General features: G+C 38.1%; 1 protein-coding gene across 1 annotated transcript; it reads right to left on the bottom strand.

Moving 5' to 3' along the window:
- Window positions 1–190: 190 nt before the first annotated feature.
- Window positions 191–20,125, bottom strand: PP2D1 (protein phosphatase 2C like domain containing 1). The gene is made up of 3 exons (XM_040480093.1): window positions 19,943–20,125; window positions 12,505–13,568; window positions 191–993 (listed from the first exon to the last, which is right to left on the bottom strand). The coding sequence occupies exons 1-3, from the start codon at window positions 19,963–19,965 to the stop codon at window positions 191–193; spliced, it is 1,890 nt and encodes a 629-aa protein (XP_040336027.1). The 5' UTR covers window positions 19,966–20,125.
- Window positions 20,126–21,216: the final 1,091 nt, after the last annotated feature.

The raw sequence follows: 21,216 nt of genomic DNA, 5'->3' as shown, positions 1-21,216 counted from the left end.
GTTTTTCTCTTTTTTTGACATGGAACAGTGAACATATATAAACGGTATGATTAACCTAAAATATGCTTTTATAGTTTCTTTAATACATTTGTAAAAATGATTTGCATGGTATTGATGTATGATCCTAATATCTGGGTCTTGAAGAATTGTCTTTACGTTTTTATATTCTGGATAATCGGAACTTCAACTGTTATGTCAAAAACTGATACTCACTTCCATTGAGAAGTATTACCATGACTGTAATGTTGTCTCTGGAGCCAGCCACTAAAGCAGCGTTCACAAGTTCATGGCTAATATACTTGGCTGCACCTTCATAGAAATTTTTAGTGCATGATTCTTTTTCGTTTTCACTTGAATCTTTTGGCACATCATTTACACTGGTTGGTCCTTTGGTTTCTTTCTCCCTGCAAAGATCGTGATTAGTCTTTTCTGGTGGAAATGTTTGTGCATTTTTAGAATTAGAACATTTTGAATCAGATACATTTTCTTCTGAATTTGTAGTTGACCCACATTTTGTAGATTCGGGTTTATACTGAAATAGTATATGGATACTACTTTCTGATTTAGTATTACTTGGTTCGTTGATTGGGAAAAGCAGAGGCTCTTTGGATGGTAAAGATTTGTTTTGCTTGACAAAACAGTAGGTTTCTTTATACACTTGAAACATGGTCATTGCCAGTGCAGTGACTTCCTTTGTATCCAGAACTTCCCAGAGTCCATGAGTAGCTAAAATAAGGAATTGGCATAAGTCATCTATAGGGACAGAGATAGTATGAGGTGCTGGAATAATGGATTTTTTCAGTTTGAGATTTCCATGAAACCCAAGTCCTCGTGTGGTTTTTATTTGCCCTTCTAGGAGCCCATGTGGTTCATTTGAACTAATCATCACTCCATTCTGAAGTAACCTTCTTCTTTCGGTTATGTTTCGCGTGGTGTGTTCTTTGGTTATGCAAAAGCCTTTTCCATTTCTGCATAAGACTGCTTGTACATTACCTAGAAGATTATTTGAAAAATTGATCCTAAACTAATCGTATCAAAGTATGCTGTTGACTTTATTAATTCTGTGTTTCAGTGCATAAACAGAAAGCAAGAAATTTAAAAATATGTTTTACATGTGTGAAGTAATGATATGACTGAACGATTTATGGCCATTAAGATCTGAAACTGGAAGGCCAGTTTATCCCTCGTTTTTAAGCAACCTAGTGTTTAAAATACTGCACTTAATACTAAAATAACTAAAGCTACAGACAATAAAAATAACCATCAAGTTTTTTATGAACCAGCTTCTGAATATTTATTTTAAAGAGCCAACAGTTGAAATTTTTTATAACCGACATATATTCCACAGAGCAGACATTTTTTACATGTTCAGATAAATGCCTTCTTAATTAAAAACAGGCATTTTTTTTGTTTGTTTTGGGGTTTTTTTTTAAGAGTGGAGTTTGATCTTGAACATATTGTAGGTTTGGGTGACGTAAACAGAATACCACTGTTAATGTTGATATTACTAGTTACATGTGTAGTTAAAAAGAAATTTAAGTCAATTAGCCCTAGTAAAGCAAAAATAATATGTATTGTTAATGTATTACATTGACAATAGTCAACATTAAATTAAACTCTTCGATTGAAAACTGACATCTTGGGGCGCCTGGGTGGCGCAGTCGGTTAAGCGTCCGACTTCAGCCAGGTCACGATCTCGCGGTCCGTGAGTTCGAGCCCCGCGTCGGGCTCTGGGCTGATGGCTCAGAGCCTGGAGCCTGTTTCCGATTCTGTGTCTCCCTCTCTCTCTGCCCCTCCCCCGTTCATGCTTTGTCTCTCTCTGTCCCAAAAATAAATAAACGTTGAAAAAAAAAATTAAAAAAAAAAAAAAAAGAAAACTGACATCTTAAAAGTAGATCATAGTTTGTTCATGGTTCAGATGAACCTGTGATGTGTGCTTCATTGAAATCTTAAAATCTAAACAATGCTCTGAACAGATTAAGGGACGGTTGTATTACTAAAACTTTCTTTGGTTTATTAAAAAGATATACAAAATTTGTTTTAATTTCTTAGAAAAATTATTTTCCCAAATTTTTAGGAATAGGATTATATATTCTAACATAGGCAATAGTTTTTCTTGATATGGAATCATTTATCATTTATAAAAGGTTATACTAATCTGAGATGGGGTTAATGTTTGGATTTTTTTTTTAATGTTTATTTTTGAAGGAGAAAGAGAGTGTGAGTAGGGGAGGGGCAGAGAGAGGGAGACACAGAATCTGAAGTGGGCTCCAGGCTCTGAGCTGTCAGCAACGAGCCCAACGCGGGGCTTAAACTCAAACCGGGAGATCATGACCTGAGCCGAAGTCAGACGCTCAACCGACCGAGCCACCCAGGTGGCCCAATGATGTTTGAATATTATAGTACCTTTGAGAATTAAAATTCCTGAGATATGCAGAATTTACATTAGGATATTCTGGTTTCAAGCATAATGCTATACCTGAAATCTGAATTTTGTTGCTACAGGGGTTCAATTCTAACCTCCCCACCTTGGGTTTTGAGGCAAAGAAATTGAGATTTCAGAAGACTAAAGTCTATACAACTAGTATGGTTGGACAGAAAGGGCCTAAGTTGGTGATGAAGCATTAGTGTCAGTGATTGGCTCATTTGTGTAATGGGAATTCTAAAGATGATGTATGTGGAAAATGTTTTTAAAACCAGAGAATAGTAAGTGACAAAAACTACATTACCTCTTTTACATCTCTGTGGTTTGGTTATTAATACTTTGCATTGACTTGTCTTTTTTGCTAGTTATTCTAAACACTCTACAGAAGGTGAATCAGTAAAATAATCCTTGACTTTTGCTAAACTGTAAATTATTTCTGTACCAGCAAAGCATGGAATAATAGTGAACATGTCACCTGGGTAAACTGAATTGTTGTATTCAGAAGACAGGATTCAATACCTCTTAAATTAGGAAATTTCTTTATGTGTGTACATATACATGTAAATCGCTCTGAAAACACAGGGGACATCATTTGGCTCAGAATGGTCAAATCCACTGACTTCCTAAATGATAATTTGCAGGCAGGCCAAAGCCCTTTTAGCAACAAGAAAAAATACTTTTCTCTGTTGCACGATTTGAAAAGAACTTAATACAGTAATTATGTTGCTACAATGGAAAGGTGGTAAACTGGTATTTTTATTTAAGTTGCCTTTGCAGAGGTTGGTAAGCATAGCCTTAAACTATTTGCCTTCTCCCACCCCCACCCCCAGTAGCTGTGTTTATTTTACTATTGTGAACATCCCTCTGGGTCAACATAATAGAACTTCCTAGAAGAAGGGATATTAAGTTCTGTCTGCACTTTTTGCTCTACAATTTACTTGCTGTCTGACTTTGAGTTAGCTGATAGTTTGCTCACCCTGATAAAAAGGGAAATAGTGTCTTCTGAATAACTGGTATCCTTACCTATGTGAGTGGTTCATGAAGGAAAAAGTGAAGGGGGGGGTACCCACTGTATCTCAGCTATTCATACATTACCCAGGAAGTAGAGGATACATAAGATTCAGGCCCTAGAAGAGTACCGTTGGAGAAAATAAGAAAAATTATATGTGCAGAGTTCATTTATATCCTTTGCATAGGTTGCATGTGCTATCAGCTGTAAATGAGGTTGTTATAAGCAGTTTGGCTACATTAAGCTGAAAGCTAGGATAGACTAGTGAACAAAAAGGCCCCAGGAAGATAGGAAATTAGAAGATTTAAATAATACTGTATTGGGGCGCCTGGGTGGCTCAGCCGGTTAAGCGTATGACTTCGGCTCAGGTCATTATCTTGCAGTTTGTGAGTTTGAGCCCCCCCGTTGGGCTCTGTGCTGACAGCTCAGAGCCTGGAGCTTGCTTCCGATTCTGTGTCTCCCTCTCTCTCTGCCCCTTCCCTGTTCACGCTCTGTCTCTCAATAATAAATAAACGTTAAACAAATTTTTTTTAATAATACTGTATGTCCAAGTGTGTGGAGAACTGAAAGAGGAACAGATTATGACCCTTTAAAAGGGAGGACAAATTGGCTTTAAAGAAAGTTTCTTGGAACATCTATTTGGAGGGAATGAGAATAACTAGACAGTGGACTGATTTGAAAACCCACAAAAGCTTCTGTGAATCTGGGCATAAATAATTCAAATTCCTAGACAAAGTTACTAACTTCAGTAGTTTGGAGAGATTGTGCTGTTCAGAAAATGTTATCAGAAAAAAGTGGAACAACAACAACAAAAAATGCAATCTGATTTAGAAAAAAAAAGTGGAACAGGGTTACTGGAAGAGGACATTAATTATATGGGGATTAGAAAAAGTGCTTTGAGATGATACTCAAGCTTTTTCAAGATGGCATGTACATAGTCAGGCAAAGTGTTCCCTTATGCAGGGAGCAATGGTGTAGCTGCCTCCTGCAATTGCTGGGTTATCTCCAACTTAGGAAAATGAAGAGTATCCCTGTAAACATCAGAGTGACCTTAGAATCCCAAACAGGGAATTCTAGATGTGAATGAGCAAGATCAAGATATTTTTTCAGATAAAGCCACTTACTATTGAAGATAACAGGAAAGTTTTAGAACTGGAGGGAAAAGGAAGAGAAATTGTATATGGTGGAAGGAAAGGAAACATACTTAGGATGCAGGAGTGCCCAGGAAAAAAAAAATGTTGCCTTGGTTTGGAAGAAACAGAACACTTGGGAATCTGACACACTTGGGCTTTAATAAATTCCAACTTTGTGTTTGATCTTCATTTAGCCACTTTATTTCCCTGAGTTACAGTTTTCCACCTGCAATGTTATTTTTTGTCAAGGTTATTGTGGAGATTTAAGAAAGTTATTCAATAAGTAGAAACTTGATAAAGGTGGTTTTCCTTTGTGTTCCAAGAAGGGGAAACCAGAAGAGAGGCTATCCACAAAAGATAGAGACAGGGGTGCCTGGGTGGCTTGGTTGGTTAAGTGTCCGACTTCGGCTCAGGTCATAATCTCACGGTCCGTGAGTTCGAGCCCCGCGTCGGGCTCTGTGCTGACAGCTCAGAGCCTGGAGCCTGTTTCAGATTCTGTGTCTCCCTCTCTCTCTGCCCCTCCCCTGTTCATGCTCTGTCTCTCTCTGTCTCAAAAATAAATAAACGTTAAAAAAAATTAAAAAAAAAAAAGATAGAGACAAAACTGTAAATGTTTCATTTCAGACCCCTTTATAAAAAACTTTCAAGAAAATTTGGGACGCCTAGGTGGGTCAATCGGTTAAGTGTCCGACTCTTGGTTTAGGCTCGGGTCATGATTTCACATGATCTTCCCTGCTCTCTCTCAAGTTTATTTTGAGAGAGAGGTAGAGCGGGTGGAGGAGGGGCAGAGAGGCAGAGCAAGAAAGAATCCCAAGCAGGCTGTGCACTGCCAGCACAGAGCCCAACGTGGGCTTAAACCCACGAAGGGTGAGATCATGACCTGAGCCAAAATCAAGAATCAGGCACTTAACCAAATGAGCCACTCAGGTGCCCCTGGGGGGGAAAAAAGTTTTAAGAAAATTCTTATGAAGTAGATTTATAGGCTGAAGGAAGTAAGGAGCAGTAACTTGGAGCTTGGGAAATGAATTATTTGAGAAAGTGGAGAAAGAGAAAGCAATTGAAAAGGAGCATGAACAAATGTGAAATTGAAACATGAGTGAGGTATACCTAAAATGGTATCATAACAGAAATGCATGTAAATGAGGTCAGGGAAACAATCTATATCCAGTTTGTCTACAGGACTTTCATTTTGCAGAAAAGGCTGAATTTGTTTGTATGCGTGGACACTAGGTTTACATCTTCCAACTGACGATTAGCATGAGAGTGTTGCTGATGTGGAGCTAGTTTTCATTGGTTATTCAAAAGATCCCTTTGTTCGTTTTGTAGGATGTATGAGCATGAAACTCATGTTCACTGTTGTACATCTGGAGCCTAACAACACTTTACACGTCAGCCTCAACTATCTGTCAAGTATTTGTTGAATCTATTTTCAGAATCAGGTTTGTATCACCACCAACATACCCCAAGAAAGGGAGAGGGAGGAAGAGGCACGTAAAAGGTCAGTGTTATTTAAGAATATGGTTTCTTCCCTGCGTAAAATAAGGTGATTCTGAAATTGAATTAGGTTTTACAGAAAAAGGATAGGGCTGGAAATAATTACCAGAAACTACTTTTGTTTCCTAAGTGACCCAGTTTTCTGTCCCATGAGTTCATTGTAGATCCAGAGACCAATCATAGCTTTACCAACTTTCCTATTATTCACAATTCCTTAATTGTTGGACACCTCAAGCCCCAGTCCTTTCCTTCTCAAGGTTACCAAGTGATTCCTTTAATCCTCACAGCCTCTTGAGGTAAGGGTAATCACATATTAATATGTAAGAAGAATGAACCTCACCAGTTATATTAAGGTTGCATCACTAGTACAAAAGTAGTTTCTGGGGCCTCATTAAACGGAATTTTAAGAACAAATATTTATAATCTAGACATAAAGATATTGGAATCGATACACTAAGTCACTACTTTTCCAATGCCCATTTACCATTCCAGAAATCCTAGGGCCCTTAAGTATGGTCTTGAGAAATATACTCTGCCTGTGCTCTATAAATGGAACAACAAAGCCTAGATGACAGTGCAACTATTTATAATACGATTTACTGAGTATTTTAAGCCTACTCTTAAGACCTACTGCTCAGGAAAAAAAGATCCAAATATTACCGTTCATTGACAATGCAGCTGATCAAGTCACCCAAGAGCTCTGGTGATGTGCAAAAAGAATAATGTTGTTTTCATGCCTGCTAACACAACATCCATTCTGCAGCCCATGGATCAAGGAGTCATTTTGACTTTCAAGTTGTAACTTCAGAAAGAGTTTTATGAAGTTATACCCAGCATAGATAATTATTCCTCTGACAGATCTGGGCAAAGAAAATTGAAATCTTCTGAACATTCATGATTCATGGGAAGAGGTCAACATATTGTCATCAACAGGAGTTTAGAAGCAGATTCCAGCACTCATGGATGACTTTGAGGGGTTCAAGACCAGTGGAGGAAGTCAGTGTAGATGTGGCAGAAATTCAAGAGAACTAGAATGACAAGTGGAGCCTGAAGCTGTGACTGAATGGCTGCAATCTCATGATAAAACCAACGGATGAGGACTTGCTTCTTAGGGATGAGCAAAGAAAGTGGTTTCCTGAAATGGCATCTACTCCTGGTGAAGAAGATACCGTGCAGATCATTGAAATGACAACAAAGAATTTAGAATATCACATGCACTCAAGTTGATAAAGCAGCAGAAGGGTTTGAGACGATTGACTTCAATTTTGCAAGAAGTTCTTCTGTTAGTAAAATACTATCAAACAGCATTACAAACTACAGAGAAATAGTTCATGAAAGGAAGAGTCAATCGATGTGGCAAACTTTATTGTTGTCTTATTTTAAGAAATTGTCAGTCTCCCCAGCCTTTAGCAACCACCACCCTGATCAGCCTTCAACAAGGAGGCAACACCCACCACCAGCAAAAAGATTACATTATTAAGACCTCAGATGATACTATTTTTTAGCAATGAAGTATTTTTTTTTCTTAATTTTTTTTTTCAACGTTTATTTATTTATTTGGGACAGAGAGAGACAGAGCATGAACGGGGGAGGGGCAGAGAGAGAGGGAGACACAGAATCGGAAACAGGCTCCAGGCTCTGAGCCATCAGCCCAGAGCCTGACGCGGGGCTCGAACTCACGGACCACGAGATCGTGACCTGGCTGAAGTCGGAACCTTAACCGACTGCGCCACCCAGGCGCCCCTTAGCAATGAAGTATTTTTAATTAAGATATGCACTGTGGCTTTTTAGCCATAACACTATTGTACACTTAGTAGACTACAGTATAGTGTGATCATCACATATGGACACTGGGAAACAAACAAAAATTCTTTTCTCTCGCTTTGTCACAATATTTTCTTTATTGTGGTGGTCTGGAACCAAACCCAAAATACCTCCTAGATATGCTTGTATAAAAATAGACAAGTTTAAAAAATAGATATTTTATACATATAAACTCCTATATATGTCATATATATATATATATCATATATATGTCATATATATATATACCATATGACATATATATCATATATATACCATATATATCATATATATATCATATATCACATATATATATCATATACATAGGGAATAAGATTCTTACACCTTATATATGATGTATATATATATGTATATATATATATAGTCTGGGAAGGAAGAAATAAAAGTATGCTGTTGTAAGAATCTTATTCCATATGTAAAATGATATAATATTTGAAGGTAGATGGTGAGAAACTAAAGATGTATACTGTAAACTTCTAAAATAACAAAGAGTTATAGCTAACTACCCAACAAAGGAGATAGATAGGAATAAAGAAATCAATTCAAAGGAAAGTAGTAAAAGGGATAACAATATACAACTGTATATCCACACAGAAAGGAGGGAAGTTGGACCCCTCATCATGATCAAAATGGATCATAGACGTGAATGTAAGAGATAAAACTATAAATCTCTTAGAACAAAACACTGGTGTAAGTTCCTGCAGCCTTGAATTAGGCAATGGTCTCAGATTTGACACCAAAAGTACAAGCATCAAAACAGCAAAGTTGATAAATTGGATTTTATCAAAATTCAGGTGTTTTTGCTTCAGAACACAAGAAAGAGAAGAAACCCATGTAATTAAAATATTTCCTAATCATATATCTGATTCTGTGTACAGAATACTAAAAAACCTTGCAATTCAATAGACAACCCAATTAAAAAAAATGGACAAAAGATTTGAGTAGACATTTCTCAGAGGAAGATAGTGAAATGATTAATAATCACATAAAGAGGTAGTCAATAGTCAACATAGTCAACAAAGAAAAGTGCAAATCAGTACCACTTCATGCCCACTAAGATGGCTAGAATCAGAAAGACAGCACTGGGAAAATGTGTAAATATTAGAGCCTCAGACATCCATGGCAGGATAGTGAAATGGTGTGGCCACTCTGGAAAATGGTGTGGCAGTTCCTCTAATGGTTAACTGTCAACTTATCTTACAACCCAGCAATTCCACTCCTGGGTATGTACCCAAGCAAGTGAAAACATGTCCACACACAGACTTATCCACAAGGTTCATGCCCACATTATTTGTAACGGCCAAAAATTGGAAACAACGCAAATGTTTTTCAACTGATAAATGGATAAACAACATGTGGCACAACTGTACGGTGAAATATTATGCAGCAACCAAAAGGAAAGAAGTGCCGATGCAGGTTACAACATTGGGTGAACCTTCAAAACATGCAAAGTGAAAGTAGGTAGTCACAAAAGAACACAAGTCATATGATTACGTTTCTATGAAGTACCCATAAGAGGGAACTGTATGGAGACAGAATGTAGATCAGTGGCTTTTTGGACCTGGAGAAATGTCAGGTTAGGGAGCTGATTGCTAAAGCGTACTGAGCTTCTTTGTAAGAAGACAAAAATTTTCAAAAATTGAATATGGTGATGGTTGCACGTATCTGTAAATGGAATGTACTAAAAACCACTGAACTGTACACGGGTGAATTGTATGCTTTGTGAATTACATCTCAATAAAGCTATTAAAAATAAAAGCACTGGGGAAAATTAAGGGCTCAAATAAGAATCCATTCTGTTTATAAGGAACTAGTGTGGTTAATTAGAAATGTAAAACTTGTGGTTTATTTGATGTTAGGGAAAATGTGTAATTATGTATTCTGTGTAAATACATTTGTTAGTGTTTTAATTCTGTGAGGACTAATTGAAGTAAAATACGAGAGCACCAAGAGAAATTATAAAATGCACTCTAAATGAGATGTGCTAAGAATAAAAACTCAAGAATGTTGGTTTGGAAGTGTCTGTTTCCACATGCACACATTCAACATTCAGTGGCTTCATTATTGCACTCATGTTTCATTATAAAGCGAGTTTTTTGTTTTCTTTTGTTTAATTTCAGAGTTGTGATGGCACTGGTATTTTACAAACTTCAAATAAGAAAAAAAAAATACCTTTGCTATAATTAGAGGTCTTGTATCATAAAATACAAAACATGCTCTTGGTGAATTTCTGTGAACATTTTTTTGTAACCCATTTAAATTGCTTTCTTCCAGGAGCACTCTTTTGTCATTAATCACAACCTCCTTTTCACAAGCTGGATTTTTTCCCCTACCTATTTGTTTTTATTAAAATGAAGGATGCCTAAATGAAAACAGTTTAACATAATTATGTTGCCTGGAGATTAGATCCAACAAAAGTCTGACCTGGAGATTAGAACCAGCCAAACGGCAGTGATTCTGGAAGTAGTGAATCATAGTAAATTAGACATTTAATGATACTGTCTAGTTATTCACTATCTCATAATTCTTTAATTTTACAAGAACCTTAATGTGTAATGACATTTTCTAATGGAGGTCCCAAGTCCAAGAATATGGGTCAGTTCCCAGATTGATCTGAAATCTGAAAACTGTCTGTGTATGAAGTAGCCCTGCTCTGAAGCCATCTGGAACCTCAGCATAAAGCCTGAGAAATGATGAAAATTCTGAGGGAACTAACTGGCATTGCACTTGGCATTGCTTAATGGGAGTTACCCATCTTGGGCTCAGAACCAGAGCTAGAGCAGAAACAGGCTGACTTCCAGGGACCTTGACATTATAGTGGTCTTCGTGATTGTCTGGTTTTTGTTCAGAGCCATCTTGATCACAATGTCCCACCCTCTGAGGGCCAGCCTCCTCAAGCTTTGGAAGCAATTGCCTTCAGATGCAGTATGACATAGCGGGGTTAATTTCCAGCTCCAATTCCTATTACCTCTGAGACCTTGAACAAATTATCTCACCTCTCCCAGTTTCTGTTTTCTCATCTAGAAAACTGGGGTAGGGGCACCTGGGTGACTCAGTCGGTTAAGCATCCAACTTCAGCTCAGGTCATGATTTCATGGTTTATGAGTTCGAGCCCTGCATCAGGCTCTGTGCTGACAGCTCAGATCCTGGAGCCTGCTTCGGATTCTGTATCTCCCTCTCTCTCTGCCCCTCTCCCACTCGTGCTCTTTCTCTCTCTCAAAAATAAAATAAACATTAAAAAAAAAAATAGAAAATTGAGGTAACAACAGATACTAGGGCAGGGGTATGGATAGTTTAAGGGTCCAAACTTGCAGCAAGTAATAAGTCCCAGAGATCTAATGCACAATATAGGGAATATCAAGAACAATACTGTATGATAGTCATCAAAGTTGCTAAGACTAGAACTTAATTGTTTCAACCACTAAAAAGAAATGGTAATTATGTAACATGATAGAGGTGCTAATTGTCACCTGAACAGCAATCATATTATAATATATAAATGTATCATATTAACATACTTTAAACTTGCACAAGGTCATATGTCAAATACATTTAAAAAAATAATACTTAGAATATATCTTTAGATATCAGGGTTCTTGTAAAACTAAATGAGAAATTAGGCTATCTTCAATATTCAATAAGTGAATGCAATTATTAATAATAACTCTATCCAACTCTTAAAAACTGAGAACAAACTGAGGGTTGATGGAGGTGGGAGGGAGGGGAAAGTGGGTGATGGGTATTGAGGAGGGCACCTGTTGGGATGAGCACTGGGTGTTGTATGGAAACCAATTTGACAATAAATCTCATATTAAAAATAATAATAATAACTCTATCCAGGGGCACCTGACTGGCTCAGTTGGTAGCCCATGCGATTCTTGATCTCGGAGTCATGAATTCAAGCCCTGCACTGAGGGTAGGGTTTACTTAAAAAAACAATAACAACAACAAATAACTGTTCATGAAAGGGGTAGTGGAAACCCAATTAAGCATCTCATGGGACTCAGCTTAACTTTTCTAAACTGTTTAACCTATGTGCTTTCCATTTTGGCAAGCTCCTAAGCTAGAACTTTAACACTTAAAGTGAAAAGAATTGTTTCTTGAAATAAAATTCTCTTTTGGAGAAGAGAACATATGCCTATAAAATTGAGGCATAAAGTATTATTTCTCTAAAATCAAATTGTTGCTAGTTGACTGATAAGCACACATGACCTATTGCAATTGTGTTATCAGAATAACCAGTTCAGACTGTAACAATCTCCAAAGAACTTTCCATTCTCCTGGAAAAGGGAAGTATGGGAAATGTTTTTTGTTTCATTCAGATCTAAGCAAATGTGCTTTTCCTTTATCAACAGCTGTATTGCTACCCCATTTAGGAAATTTAACATTTTGGTCACATCATTATGTATTGTTCCTCCAAAATTACAACTGTTTTTGTGCCTGCAATCTGCATTTAATCTGTGGTTATTGATCTTTTCTTAAATTAGCCAATGGAATTTCTAGGCATTAATAAGTCACTACGTTATAGGTCACTAAGTATTTCTGGAAGCAAGAGAAGTTTTGCTGCCAGGAATAAAAAATAAATGTAAGGTATAGTGTGTACAACTCAATGTACATACCAGTGTTTGCAATATGCAATACTCCAGAAATTATCTGTGGCATCATCTGGGAAGGGAAACTCTCGGCCGCACTAACACGCTTATGGATTCTCTTCTCAGCATAGGGATTTTTAATGTTGCCTTCCAGTATACAAGTAACTGCAGAACAGCCACTCCATCGAACCCTGGATACTTCTTTCCTTCCAAGACGTAAAAGCCTGTCCATTCTCCAAAATGCTTTTGCAAAGGCTTTGTGTATGTTCTCATACTCACATTTCAATGTTTTTGTCTTTTTCGTTATGGAGGAGAAAAGTTCTTCTATAGCTATGTATTCTTCTCTAAACACTGTGTGAAAGGATTCGATTATGTTTTGCTCTTCAGGGGTCATTTGGTAGGAAGGATCGAATCTGGAAAGTTGATGGAGAAGTAAAACTGGGAGTTCAACTGATGTCAGCTCTGCTGCTGAGACACCATGATGTCCATCAAACAAACCAAAGAAACACACATTGTGTTTATTGCCAAAATTGTTCACTACAGTGAATTTATCATTCATGTCAGCTCTCCATGTAGAATTTCTATCTTCACAAATGGCGACACCTTTAATCAATAGATGACAGATAGTTTGAGGATGTGTGGAACTCCTATGAATGCTGTCAAGAATCTTATAGTATGCTGGTATTTGTTTCTTCCAAAGTAGCTCAAAAGCATTGTTAATGCTCTGTAGGATTTTTTCGGTGAATCTAGAAGATGACAATAGTTTGGCGATTATGACCTGTCTCTGAATGGCAATCACTGAGGGCCCTGGTTTCTTTTCACCCATCCACTGAAACCCCAGGGTGGCCCAAGCCACATGTTGCTTTTTATGGAGGAAAATTTCACGTACGTCAATTTCGTGCTTGCATATGGAACAGGGAAATGTTATCATGTGATCACCGACCTGTTGCTTATCATACTCTTCAGAGTCTCTGGATGGTCTGCCCTTTTTCTTCCTCTTAAAATACCTTCTTCTCAATGAAAGTGGTATTTCCTGGTCTGAATTAAATGTCGACTTTCTCACATTCCATTCCCTTGATTTCCACAACACTCTGCAAACAGGATAAAAGATATTTACGCGCTAGGAATGACACAGAAAGTCTTGTCAGGAAGACCTTTATCTTTGCGATTTGCTTTAGTTCCTCACAGTTTTGTGTGGGCCTACCGCTGAATATTCTGATGCATCTTTCTGTCATTCCCAAAAGACCACAAAAGTGGGACTCAAAAAATTGGTGACTGAACTGTGTGTGCCTGAATAAAATTAGGCAAAGTCTCTACAAAGGCAACTAGGAATCTAAGAACAAATACTCTGAGAAATCAACACAAGATTGTATCCCAGCCATTTGAAGGTATATGCTGAGACCTAGGTATTTGATTTAAAATTGGGCATGATTATTTTTTTTTATTATTTTTTTAAAGTTGATTTATTAACTTTGAGAGAGAGAGCATGGGGGAGGGGCAGAGAGACAGGGAGAGAGAGAGAATCCAAGCAGGCTACATGCTGTCAGCAGAGAGCCCGACTGGGGTCTCCATCTCACAAACCGTGAGATCATGACCTGAGCTGAAATCAAGAGTCAGACCTTAACTGGCTGAGCCACCCAGGTGCCACGAACATGAATATTTTTCTACTCCATTTTATCTTGCTGAAAATCTTGTTTTGTTCTACTTAAAGAATTTGCAACAAAATGCATAGGACATGCCCAAACCAAGCAGACTAATAAAAAGAACTATAGGACAGAATTTTTTAGGACTACGTGGGAAAGGGGTGTAGGCTGAGGAAAGGGAAGAAAAGCTGTGGAGCTGAACAATGAATATCTGGACAGCAGGCATCCTTTCTTATACTACTTCCCAGAAGCATCTAGAACAGTACTCAGCACATAGGGCAATTTTTATCCACATAAGCACAATTCATGAGGCCTAGGGAAATGTTGGAGATCTGAAAAAACTGCTTTAGTTAAAGAATATTTTAAAACCTGAAAAATCAAAGTTAGTAGCTTTAAATGTTTATGACATGCGACATCCCGTTAACTTCAACTCAACTCATATAATTGTATGTGATGTGAGTACATTTAATATAGTAGATGCACCTACAGTAATATGCATAGTAACAGGTATTCAAGAATGCTGACAGTTGTCAAAATAAGAAATGAGCCCATTTAGTACTAATGACAAAATAATAATATGTTTTACATAAAAACAATGCATAATCATTTTTAAGTTCATGACAGAAAGATACAAACTAGAAATGAAAGCGTGTTCTGCTTGTCTCCCCAGCCCCACCCCTAACTCCCAAATCCCAGGCTCAGTTAACCACCTTTTATCTATCTTTCCAAATATGTGTGTATGTATGTGTGTGTGTATATCATTAAATATATAATGATATGATATATTAATGTTGACATTAATTGCATAAATATATTTACATATATAGTATAAATATGTCATCTTTTCTGAAATGTGAGTAGGGTCACATTTTGCATGCCGTCCTAGAATCTGCCATTATCACTCAATACTAAGTCATGGCCTCATATTGAAAGTTTGAATATGGAGAGACAAAACAATCTACTGTAAACAATGTAGACTCTGGATTAAAAGGAAATCTGTCTTGGGGCGCCTGGGTGGCTCAGTCGGTTAAGCGGCCAACTTTGGCTCAGGTCGTGATCTCACGGTCCGTGAGTTAGAGCCCCGCGTTGGGCTCTGTGCTGACAGCTCGGAGCCTGGAGCCTGCTTCAGGTTCTGTGTCTCCCTCTCTCTCTGCCCCTCCCCCGTTCATGCTCTGTCTCTCTCTGTCTCAAAAATAAATAAACATTAAAAAAAATTTTTTAAAAAGAAAATCTGTCTTCACTTACAAACTATATGGCCTTAGTCAAGTTATTGAGCTTCTCTGACCATCTGCTTTCTTTCTGTAAATGAACAGGATTATTTTTAGCATCAAATGAGATCAATGGAGAAGCAATTGGCAATAGGGGACACTCAGAAAGTGCCTGCTCCTTCTACCCTAAGCAAAAAGGACACTGAGAACCATACCAAATGAAAACATATGACATAAAGACGTGAAATTGCAATGCTTAGGGGGAAATGTATTCTATATAAAACTAATTTAAGGGAAAAAATTAGTAACTCAATGGGAGAGGATTTTTTTTTAAGTAATCTTTATACCCAATATGACACTTGAACTTACAACCTTGAGATGAACAGTCACATGCTGTACTGACTGAGCCAAACAGGCACCCAGGGAGAGGATGTTGTTAATAGCAGAAACTGAATCTGAATGTTTCAGAATTCCTTGATGTGTATTTATTAATATGTTGTGGTAAGTCGTATATATCATTGCTTGGCTACAGTTATGTTAGTTTAACAAATAATAATAAAAATAAACTGGACATACAAGATAGAACACAATTTATGGGCACCTGGCTGGCTAAATTGGGGGAGTATTTGACTCTTGATCTTGGGGTCATGAGTTCAAGCCCCATGTTGGGTGTAGGGATTACTTAAATAAATAAAAACATAAAAAAAAATAGAGCCTAATTTTGAGAAATGTATGTAAATGAGAAATGAATGCAGAAATAAAATAATACGATAGCTCTAGAAAATAGGCAAATATCTTTAAGATTCTTCCCAGTAGAATTTTTATTCTATATGCTATGCAAAAATCTTATTTCTAGGAAGGAAAATTTTCTATGATAAATGATAAATAAGATGGTGTACTATGTGATAGGCAAGGGGTTTTAGTAACTTTCATATATGCTTTGCACATGGTAATATGAAAAATTAAAGAAACAAGCAGAGCTCTGAAAAGTTTGAAATGTTTTGCTGCTTTCCTTATTTGTATTTAATTCCCTGAAGGGCACAACTGTCTAGTAAAATTTTATTTACAAATTTGCCCTTCATAAATGTTTCTAGAACTCTTAGCATATTAGTAGACCTTCCTAGCTTTGCCTCAACAACAAATTTTTGTGTTTTATTAACAAAAAAATTTAAAAATACACAAAAATAGAAGAGTATAATGAGCCCCCATATAACCATCGCCAGCTTCAACCATTACCAACACTTTTTCATTCTTGTTTCACCTTTGTCTTCAACCATTTTATTTTTTAGTTTCATTTTATGTATTTTTATTGGAATATTTTATCTTTTTAATGTTTATTTGTTTATTATATATATTTTTTTTAAGTTTATTTTTATTTATTTTGACCGAAAGATAGAGAGCAAGTGGGGGAGGGGCAGAGAGAGAATCCCAAGCACAGAGAGAGAATCTGACAGCACAGAGCCAGATGCGGGGCTTGAACTCAAGAACTGTGAGATCATGACCTGAGCTGAAATCAAGGGTCAGATGCTTAACTGACTGAGCCACTCACGTGCCCCAGTGTCTATTTATTTTTAAGAGAGAGAGAGAGAGAGACAGAGCACAAGTGGGGGGAGGGTCAGAGAGAGAGGGAGACGCAGAATCTGAAGCAGGCTCCAGGCTCTGAGCTGTCAGCACCGAGTCCAATGCAGGGCTCAAACCCATGCACCATGACATCTTGACCTGAGCCAAAGTCGGAAGCTGAACCAATGAGCCACCCAGGCACCCATCTATTAGAATATTTTAGAGCAAATCCCCCAAATTATATAAATTTCACTGGTAAATACTTTAATCTCATCAAAAAATTTGGTCAGCATCCAATCACTTCTTCAATACCTACAACAGGCCAACTAGTGTGCATGGTGCTGAAGATGTACAGACAAAAAAGGCTTGAAGCTTCCAGGGGAGGAGTTCACAGTGCCACTCATACCTTCATACAAAGAATTAAACAGGTCAGATGAAGCCCAGGACAGTACCCAACCAGGTACCTAACCCCTCATCTGGCTAGGAATGGCATCATGACATCTGAGAAACTGACCTAGAAAAACTCACAGGTGAGAGATATCAGCAAGGTCCAAGGTCCAAGGTCCAAGGCAAATCCAAGGGAATGACCAGTTAGCAGGAAGGAGGAAGAGGACCCACCAAAGGAAACAGGATGCAAAAGCAAAGAAGTAGGTGGAGAAAATGAGTACAAGAAAACGTTGGTTTGAGAGCATAATTCATTCCAGAAACATGCAGGTAATCCAAAGCACGTGTATATCAAAGCAAATTTCAAGAACCTTTGGCTCAGTTGTGATCATGTGACATTCGGCGTCACGTCCCACTCATATTGCAAGACATCGTTCATCAAGTTAAAACTGGGTAGAAATGTTTGCTCCGCTTGTGGAACACTTGCAGAACAAGTCATTCACAATCCAAGGTTATACTGTACTGGCAAAGCTATTAAGCTCTTCTGGCCAAAATGTAGAGCCAAGATTTTTAATTGCTATTATTTGGTAATGTTCATGTAAAGGGTATAGTTTTTCTGAGGCTTAATGAACTGTTGGGACAATATATAAGGCACCCTATGACTGTGATTTGACATAGAGTCAATCCTTTACATCAGAAGTTTATTTTTCTGTATATGGGCACTAGCCGTAATACAGTTCTCTCTCACCTCTCACTTGGAGTAATTCTTAGAATGTAATGTGTCATTCAGTTTTCAACAAATACTTGAGTGTCTGAAATATGCTAAGTACTGTTTTATTTGCTGGAATACAGCAGTGAAGAAAACAGGCATGGTCTGTGATGAAGCTTATACTGACACAAAGGCAGACAATAAATAAAGGAAGCATGTAAACATATATTCCCAGATAGGGGTAAATACCAACATGAAAAATACAGCAGAATAAGAGCATAGAGAGGGATTGAAGCCCTCCTTTGTAAAAGGCAGTCAGAATAATATATCATTTGCCCCTGTACATAGTCTAACAGGATGCCAAGACTTCATTTGATAACTAAGAGAGTGGAGGAAAAAGAATACTGCAGATAAAACTGTTCATTGACTCACAGATGGCCAACAGACACATGAAAAGATGTTCAACATCACTCATCATGGAAATGCAAATCAAAACCACAGTGAGATACCACCTCACACCTGTCAGAATGGCTGAAATCAACAGAACAAGAAACAAGTGTTGGTGAGGATGTGGAGAAATAGGAACTCTTGTTCACTGTTGGTGGGAATGCAAACTGGTGCGGCCTCAGTGGAAAACAGTGTGGAGCTTCCTCAAAAAATTAGAACTACCCTATGGTCCAGTAGTCATACTACTGGGTATTTTACCCAAAGAATACAAAAACACTAATTCAAAGGGATACATGTGCCCCTATGGTTTTTGCAGCATTATTTACAATAGCCAAATTATGAAAGCAGCCCAATACCCACCAATAGATGAGTGGATAAAAAAGAGATGATATTATTCAGCCATAAAAGAAAAAAAAAGAATGAAATCTTGCCATTTGCATCAACATTGATGGATCTAAAGGGTATTATGCTAAGTCAAGTCAGTCAGAGAAAGACAAATACCATATGATTTCACTCATATGGAATTTAAGAAATGAAACAAATGAGAGGCACCTGGATGTTTCAGTCAGTTGAGCATCCGACTCTTGATCTCAACTTAGGTCTTGATTGCAGGGTCGTGAGTACAAGCCCCACGTTGGGCTATGCACTGGGTGTAAAGACTACTTAAAAAAAAAAAAAACTAACAAAGGAAAAAAAAGACAAAAAACAGACTCTTAACTATAGAGAACAAACTGATGGTTACTAAAGGGGAGGTGAGTGGAGGGATGGGTGAAACAGGTGAAGGGGATTAAGAGTACATTTATCTGAGTGTGGTTTTGATTTGTATTTCCCTGATGAGCAACATTGGGCATCTTTTCATGTGCCTGTTGGCCATCTGCATGTCTTCTTTAGAGAAGTGTCTATTCATATTTTCTGCCCATTTCTTCACTGGATTATTTGTTTTTTCAGGTGTGGAGTTTGGTGAGTTCTTTATAGATTTTGGATACTAGCCCTTTGTCTGATAGGTCATTTACAAATATCTTTTCACATTCTGTTGGTTGCCTTTTAGTTTTGTTGATTGTTTCCTTTGCAGTGCAGAAGCTTAGACAGATACCATATGTTTTCCCTCTTATGTGGATCCTGAGAAACTTAACAGAAGACCATGGTGGCGGGGGGAAGGAAAAAAAAAAGGTTAGAGAGGGAGAGAGCCAAAGCATAAGAGACTCTTAAAAACTGAGAATAAACTGAGAGTTGATGGGGGGTGGGAGGGAGGGGAAAGTGGGCGATGGGCATTGAGGAGGGCACCTGTTGGGATGAGCACTGGGTGTTGTATGGAAACCAATTTGACAATAAATTTCATATTTAAAAAAAAAGAGTACATTTATCATGATGAACACTGAGTAATATGTAGAATTATTGAATCACTATCTTGTACACCTAAAACGAATATCACACTATACGTTAATTACACTGGAATTTTTAAAAAAATGTTAGTTGACTACATTTGTTGTCCACTAGAAATGAAAAAGACTTACCTGAAAGCACTATTAATTTCCATACTTATTTGGAATTGTTGCCTCCCTTTGCTCTCTCTTTACTGCCTTTCCCCAGCCTCTGTTCCTCCAGATTGGATAATGATGTTGACAGCAGCAGTGGAGGTGGTTGAGATGGTGGGAGCAATGGTGGTGGTGTGGGGGCAGTGGTGGGGGTTCCACGGATGTGATACTACACCTCTCTGTGTGGAATGTTTATTACATCACCTGGAACCTCAGTCAGAACTCTCTTTATGATGCTGAAGGACTTTGAAGCAGGAGGGTCACAAACCGTATTAACAAACTTGTCTTTGAAGTTTCTGAAAAGGAGAATCATTCATTAAACATACTGTCTTGTGCCTCCATAAGAGGATTAAAAAATAAGAGGAGTAACTGTCAAGTAAGTTTTTGTCTTACAAGTCATGAGACTTTCAAAATTCTGATTTGAGAGGCTATCCTTAATGTATAGACCAATTCTCTCCTCAGTCAGAGGTAAGGTTTCTCAGGCCATCTCTCCAGGACACCACCTCCCACCTGCCCTGTAGGGCCTGCACACTCCATCTCACTGCCCCAAGTCACTGCCTGAAAGTTATAGACTTGTTTGAACCATCTTTTTGTTTCCTGAGACTGTCTTCACTCCTGACCAATATCTTTCATTCCTAGGTTCATAATCCAAAGCTGCATTCCACTCTCTCACCCCAGGATGGATTAGGACTAGAGCAATATGTTTGTGTAGTGATGAAATTTGGACAAGACAGGTGCTTACAGGGCATCTCTGTGGGGACATATGACAATCAACTCATCGTTAACGTGTCTAAAACGGAACTCAATGCATTTCCTCCAGAATCTCCCACCAGTCACTTGGTGAAGCTGGCAACTGTTTTTGCAGAGTCCCTTTCCCTGTGCAGTTCCAGGTTAGAGTGGGCCAAGAAAGGAATTTGGAGGCACCACTTGTGAACGCCATCATAGTTCAATGAGATGACCTGTGCAAGCAGAGGTGCCCGGCAGGTTCCAGCTTGTCCTTGCTCTTACTCCAGCTCTTCCTCTGGACTGTAGGCCTTGTTGGCCAACAGCAGCCCAGATCCACCAGCATCTGACTGCCTTTAGATCTCCAAAGGCAAATGCTTCTTCAAGACTTCTCCATCAGTGTCCTCTTTGAGGTCCTACTTCAGTGGCTGGACATTTTTAGCTTCTCATCTTGCCTGGTTAGGGATTTAACGCCCCTTCCCAGATGTTCAGTTGCTTCCACAGACTGTGCAAGGTCTAATTTCAGCAAT

Source organism: Herpailurus yagouaroundi, unplaced genomic scaffold (genome assembly GCF_014898765.1).
Source record: "Herpailurus yagouaroundi ecotype Mexico unplaced genomic scaffold, PumYag 159, whole genome shotgun sequence".
In the NCBI taxonomy this organism is placed as follows: domain Eukaryota; kingdom Metazoa; phylum Chordata; class Mammalia; order Carnivora; family Felidae; genus Herpailurus; species Herpailurus yagouaroundi.
The sequence above is the reverse complement of the archived record's forward strand: the minus strand, read 5'-3'. Positions and strand labels throughout refer to the sequence as shown.